Below are 6,995 nucleotides of genomic sequence, written 5' to 3' on the forward strand. Positions count from 1 at the left end.
AGGGAGAGTATGGAGACTTCTGTACAGTTCTAGCTCAACTAGGATAAAACCAGACTGAAGGGAGAAGCGATTTGGAGAATTAAACAAGGGGGCAGGCATGGTATTTTCCTCTTTCAAGTTATTAATCGGGGAAAATATCATTTGAAAGGTGTTAATTATTTCTTAATAATAAATGTAACTCCGATGTTCGCTCTTGGGATGACCGACAAAGATTCAGTTTCAGGTTTTCCGGCTAGCAAGCACAGGTCAATGGATGGATGCGGGATGAGCGCATGGATAGCGGGGATCATAGCTTTTCGGAAAAATGTCAATCTCTAATTAGTTTGGCTTCCAGCCTTAAGCGCTATTCCCCAAGGATCAGAAGTACCGGCATCTTTTGCTTTTAAAAACTGCTAGAAGGAATGAAAGCCTATGTTCCTGATTATGTAGCATCAAAGAAGCATCACATGCGCTAAATTCCAGAAGGAAAATCTCTCGCTGGACTAAGAAGAGATGCATATATTATTAAAATATGCTTTAATTGGTCCTTATATATGTTATAATAATTATATATTGGCCATAAACATATTTAGGGTGAGGAAATCATGCAGGCAAATATACCACATTCTACATATACACGGCAGTGTTCCTCTGTATACCCAACTTAATTTTAGATAGATATATAAATACAAGCACACTTTGGAGAGCTGTAGGATACATAAATTACAGCTTTTTTTAAAAAAAGGCGTCACGTAATGTCTTTATGCAAAAATTTTATTATTATTTTGTACATAAATAAATAAATAAATATCTTCCGGTATTACAGAAACCATACAATTACATAGCTATGGGTCTGAAGAAACGCCATCAAGCAAATTTTACAGAAAAAAAACAAACTCCTCTCCCCAATCTTTCCCCTCCCCTCAAAAAAGGGGGGGGGCGTCAAACCACATTTCACACTTCATTACCTGCTTCTAGAGATCACCATAGTGACCCTGTGCGCGTCTCCACTTTTGCTTTGGAGAGGGACGAAATGCCGGGAGAGAATAAAGCAGAATGTTTCCCGACCATTGATACAAATTACAGAACTAGTTCTCCCCTCTCCGCCCCCTCTGAAAAATAGATTGCTCTGGACATTCGCTGTTTACCAGATACAGTTAATCACAGTTCACAACACAGAGGTTGGGGAGCGGAGCGCTTTGCCTGATGACAAAACCAAAACCCCTCACCACAAGCAAAATAGCAACAGTTGGCGACATTTAGGCTCACAGTTTATTTACAACGACACAGCGGCACTCACAGGATTTATAAAAAGGCCAGAAAGTCCTTTGTAAATTACATGAAATATACAAAACGGTATAAAATCCTTCCACAGCGTTTTGGCATAGGACAGGGCAAGATCCCCTTCTGCTCTCGGGTTGGTCTCTGGGGCTAGGGGGTGACTGTGAGATCTCTATCGTCTTTCCCTGAGGAGGATGGAGACATGGGCAAGTCCTCGTCGTCCTCCGAGCACTTTGTGGTGGCCAGAGAGGCGCATTTGCAGCTGTGGGCAGAGCCCCCTCCTCGGTGGGAGCTGCTTTTGCCTTCTTTCTTGTGCTTGACCCGGCGGTTTTGGAACCAGATCTTCACCTGCTTCTCGGAGAGGTTCAGGTAGGTGGCTATCTCGATGCGCCGGAGCCGGGAGAGGTACATGTTGGAGGCGAACTCCCTCTCCAGTTCCAGGAGCTGTGTGCTGGTGAAGGCGGTGCGCATCCGCTTGCTGCTGGGCAGCTGGCTGGAGGTGCTGTCTGGAGAGGAAAGCGGACGGTCAGATTCCGTGGCGCTAAACCTGCTGCACCAAGAGCTGCTCTAGGGGGCCCATTTGGCATCCTTGAAACCTCCCCACACCCCGGCAGGCTGGGAGCAGCCAGATCACCGAGCTGTTGGCCGGATGCCTCTATGAATGCCACAGGACTCACACTGTTGCATACGCTACCTGGCATTGCCTAGGCGGTGGGTGGCATGTCCCGCCAACTCATCCCCATGCCAGAGATATTACACGGCATGGCATGGATGGTGTACGGCGTGCGCTGCCGTGCCACAGGTCCCCTTACGCATTATATACGAGGTCTGAGTGCCCAGGCTGGGCATGGCATACCCTGCAGTGTCATCTTCTCTCCCCAGGCCACAGTTGCCATTGCACCGATGGCATACCCTGCACTGCCGGGGGCTGGGCCAGCTCTCCTCCTCGGATTCAATTAGGGCCAGCCGACATTGGCCCCATCCTGCCCTGGCCCGCACCGCCTAGGGAGCGCACGGGGAATCTGGCAGGGCAGGATCGAGTCCGTTTGCCCCATCTCTTAGCTCCCCCCCCACACACACACTCCCGCCCGGCACTTACCGACGGAGATGCAGTGGAACTGCCTGGGGTCGGGCAGGGGGTAGGCGGTCTGGTAAATGGCCGGCGCGTGGCTGACGCTGACCGCGGAGGAGGCCGAGTGTTGCCTGGCCAGGGGCGCGTGGCAGTACTGCGAGCCGAACGGGGGGAAGGAGGCCTTGAGCAGCGGCAGGGCCGGGGGCGGCGGGTGCAGCTGCGAGGCGGTGACGCACAGCGGGCACACGCACAGCAGCCCGGCCTTGCGCGAGTGGCAGGCGCCGGGGGGCAGCCCGTGCAGCGGGTGCGAGGGGTGCACGGCGTAGGGGAAGAGGGGCGGCGGCGGGCTGCTCTCGCTCTTCTTCTCGCTCGCCTCCCGCAGCACCAGCGAGTCCACCAAGAAGGAGCGCGGCATCTCCCCGCGCTGCCGGCCCGGCGCTGCTGGAGCCGCCGGAGGTGCCTCGGGGTGCTGGCCAGCCCCAGTGGTGCTGAAAGGCGCCGGGCTCGCCGCTTAAATAGGGCCTTTGCCATGTGATGGCTACGCCAGGAGCGGCCGGGGCTCTCAATAGGCTTTTTGTGCCTGTTCTCTTGGCATTCACGCTGCACGCTTCCTCATTATTTCCCTTGTTAACTAAATGAACTGCATAATGTACTCCATTCTTGTCAGCCCCACCCACGCCGTAGCTGGCGGCCTCACCCCTCCTCTCCCTTTGGAGGGGTTATTTGCTCATTCGCCAGCGATTTAATATTCTTCTCCGGCTCTTTATCGCGCTCCTGCGCGTTCAGCCGCCGGCAGCCCTCTCCCCTTGTTGGGTTTGGCTTTGCAGCAACTATTTCAAGTCACTGTAACTTCCCTTCCCAGCCCGTTAGCCGCCGGCCCGCCTTTCCACCTGGGCAACGGCTTTGCTCGGCGCTCTCCGCCGCAGCGCTGATCCCGGCAAGGCGATCCCCGAGTTTCTGCAAACACACCCGTAACTTTCTCCTCTTCCTTTTGTCGGGAAGTTCTTCCCATCTTCCGCCGCTATTTCCACAACTCGCCCACTATGTTGAGCCCTTTTCTTTGTGCATCACCAGGAGCTTAATCCTCCGGTTTACACAATCCACAATACTGGGTGTTGTTATTTGTATAAACCTGCTTCACATGGCAAAGGGCTGGTGCAAACCTTGTGCATACAATACATACAGCTATCTAGCTGTCTGGCGCATATACACGGGGAGAGTTCGCCGTATCTTAACCTGTTGCAATTCAAAATGAAAAAGCAGCCCCACTGTTTCTTGGATACCTACATAGATGCATATCCGCACACACATAGCTAGCTATACAATATACACAAAGTGCACACACACTTTATGAATACTATATATCTATAGTACGTCTCGGTGGGTAGATAGGTGGATGTTACAATTCTATATAATTATAGTAAATAAATAAATGTTAATATGTATTCAAGAGAAAGTAGATATGCTTTTTTCATTTTAAACCACTTGAATTGTAATAGGCTGCAATGCGGTTTATTCCTGTCTTTCTGGCTATACAATAGTTAAACAACTTTTAATGCCGTGCACTGATTAAGCAGGCTTTGAAATATTTCAGCTTCAGAGCAGTTTTAACAATTAGCTTCCCCCCACCCATATAATGAAAATTAGCATAAATAAAAGAGGTGGTATCTTTATTTGTTAATGAAAAGGATCTTTAAAGCATACAACATGATTTAGATCTAATGTCTATGCGCGCGCGCGCGCGCACACACACACAATTCAACCATTCAGTACCTGATCTAGGCGTTGAATTGTGTCTGTGTATAAGGCAGGGAGGTGTTTTTGTTTGTGTTGTTTAATTTGTAGGTTGGTAAGGAATACATGTCAATAAGAAAAAAGCATTTATACGAATATATTTTTTCTTCAGCCCCTGACCACTTACTAGATCTCGAGGCTGTAAACCTCATTACAAATGTGAAGAAATTGTGTTGATAGAACATACCCGTAACCTGCCCGTCTAAAAACACCCAACGGATTTTTTTTATAGGAAGGAAAGAATAGAATAAAATGCCTGGGAAACAATGTGACCCTGTATTTCTGGCTTGTACTCCTTGCTCACATTTCCCACCGAAGTCTGGGGTAGGCTTGCCCGAGACAAGATTGACGGTCTGAGCTTAGAAATGTATTTGGGTTTTTTTTTTCATTATAAAAATAAAGATACAAAAGAATGATAGTAAAAACCCAAGCCTGAGCTCACTGGAGAGTCCCAGATTCTTAGTGTATCTTTCCCGCGGCAGCTTTCATTTTTTTTAAATGCGCTAATATTTTTTATGCAGATGTTTATCCTCAATTTGAGCCTGGGAAGAGGTAAAGCTTCCTGCTGGGAAATGGCCAGCCACCAAGGAGGTGAGGATTTCTAGCCCCAGACTAAGAGATTCCTGCTGTCCGAGGGCTGAACCCCGGGGCTCCTAGCCACAGGGAGGCAAAGGGTTAACAGTCCCTGAATGCACACCAAGCCCAAAGCTACTGGGAAAGAATATCCAAAAAATAACCAGTTTTTTTTCCAGCCGCTGGACCTTATTGAATGTCATTGAAGAAAGTTTTGAATGCCAGATAAAGAGAGGCGAATTAAAGTGTGTGACAGCAGAGGATAAGCAAACACAAAGAGAACTCTGTCACACTTTGGGCAAAATCCGTGGGCTTTTTACCAAGCCTCTTCGCTATGATTGAATTAAGTAATAGGAAAACATTTTCTTTCAGTTTAGAGCCATTAGACAAAAACTTCAAAGCGAATAACACTTTTTAATGTGCAGCCCAACAATGGAATCTGTTTTGTGCTGAAATGTTGAAATGGTTTGTTGTGCCACTGTGGGCTGGAAGAACCCAGACTGCAGCAAAATAGCATCCTTCAGCCCGATTTTATGAGAGCTTGAAACGACCACAGACCTTTAATCCTACTGCTTTACACTCCTCTTTTCAGTGCCAAGCTCGCTTCCTCTGTTTGTTTTCTGCAAGCAAGTCTGGGTATGCGATCTTCATACAGTACCAGGAGGCAGATAAAAATACTTTCGCAGAAGCGACACAATCTATAGGTAACACGCCGGAAAATAACCCAGAAAGAACAACAAACGAACAATTTACATCATGGGCGGTTCTTGGTGTCTTCAGACACTTTCCTTTCCAGACACGGGAGGATTTATTTGCAATGGGCTGGAAAATCCCAAGACATCAGCAGCTCCAGCTATTGCAATTCCTTTCACATTTTGATGTGCAATGGGAGTACTTATGTAAACCTTGTAAAAGTGTCGGGGGAGAAGAGAGACCACTGGTATGGATGACAGTGCTAAGGTTTTGCCACTCCTGCCTGACAAACGTTTGCGAAGTGTTTACTGGCTTCAAACTTCTTTCCAGTAAACCTTTCCGAGGTAGGCTGGCTGCTGGCTGCTCTAGGACTGCTGCCATGTTAGTTCTTCCACATTGCAAAAGCATATTTCCTTCCTGATGTTATTGTCAGTGCTTGAACTGAGGAGAGGAGGGAACGTGGGAGGTGGTTGACCAACATCACCACCACCCTCCCCTGCCCTCTCCTCATTGCTGCCTGCTGGCAAAGGAAAGTCATTCAAAACAAGTTTAAACATACCATTAGTGAGTGTGTATGTGTGTGTGGGGGGGCGGGGGGGGAGATACCATCACTAATGGGGGGGAGGTGAGGGGTCATCCCATCACTAATTGAAAGGTGGGTATACCATCATGGGGGGGGGGCACACCATCAGCATCTGGAGGGAGAGGAGAGCACACCTCGACTAATTGGAGGGGGGTACAATATGACCAATTGGACGGAGAGGGGCATACCATCACAGGGGTGGGGCATACCATCATTATGTGGGGGGTGAGAGCACATATCATCACTATCTGGGGGGAAGAGGAGGGCATGCCATCACTAACTGAAGCGTGGGCAGGCCTTCACTCTGTGGAGAGGATGGGCACACCATCAGTAATTGGGGGAGGGAGAGAGGAGAGTATACCATCACTATCTGGGGGAGGAGCACACATTCACTATTTGGGGGGGAAAGAAAGGTTTCTGTCAACCTCTGTGGGGTGGGCGTACCAATACTAAGTAGGGTGAGAGGAGGGGGTAACATCACTGTTTGAGATAGTGTGGGCATACCATCACTATTTTCAGGGAGGAGATATCATTGCTAACTGCGGGAGAGGATGAGGTGCTATCTCTATTTGGATGTGGATATAACTTCATTTCCCCTCCCCCACAGTTTGAGCACCATGCTTGTTAAAGATGCACTAAATAGAAATCACAAACCACTATTTAATCATGAACGGTTCACTATGAAACTGATTGATCAAAGAATACACATTACTATGGTGACCTAATGCATACAGTATTATATCTAGGCCAAACAGTTTTTGTAGATCCTTGGAAGCCAATGGGATTACTCATGGAGGAAGGTAAAGGTAACTGATGGAGGAACTGGGCCTTAAGGCCAACATTTTCAGATCATGCTGCCAAAATCAGGCTCCTAAATCCACTCAATCTAATTCCATGTACATTGAAGTAGCCCAGGGTCAGCAACCTACGGCACGCGTGCCAAAGTTGGCACGCGAGCCGATTTTTCCTGGCACGCGGCGTGGGCTGAGCTGCTCAGCCCCGCCACCACTCTGGAGTTCC

General features: G+C 48.5%; 1 protein-coding gene across 1 annotated transcript; it reads right to left on the minus strand.

Moving 5' to 3' along the window:
• Nucleotides 1-639: 639 nt before the first annotated feature.
• GSX1 (GS homeobox 1) lies at nt 640-2,862 on the minus strand. The gene is made up of 2 exons (XM_005286654.4): nt 2,360-2,862; nt 640-1,766 (listed from the first exon to the last, which is right to left on the minus strand). The coding sequence occupies exons 1-2, from the start codon at nt 2,745-2,747 to the stop codon at nt 1,411-1,413; spliced, it is 744 nt and encodes a 247-aa protein (XP_005286711.1). The 5' UTR covers nt 2,748-2,862; the 3' UTR covers nt 640-1,410.
• Nucleotides 2,863-6,995: the final 4,133 nt, after the last annotated feature.

The sequence above is a fragment of the Chrysemys picta genome, chromosome 1 (assembly GCF_011386835.1).
Source record: "Chrysemys picta bellii isolate R12L10 chromosome 1, ASM1138683v2, whole genome shotgun sequence".
Taxonomy (NCBI): Eukaryota; Metazoa; Chordata; order Testudines; family Emydidae; genus Chrysemys; species Chrysemys picta.

Bases quoted from the DNA above. Each gene is read 5' to 3' on its own strand.
- GSX1 (XM_005286654.4), bottom strand. From the start codon at position 2,747: ATGCCGCGCTCCTTCTTGGTGGACTCGCTGGTGCTGCGGGAGGCGAGC. The intron at 1,767-2,359 runs GTAAGTGCCGGG...TTTCCTCTCCAG, and splicing joins GTTCCACTGCATCTCCGTCG to ACAGCACCTCCAGCCAGCTG.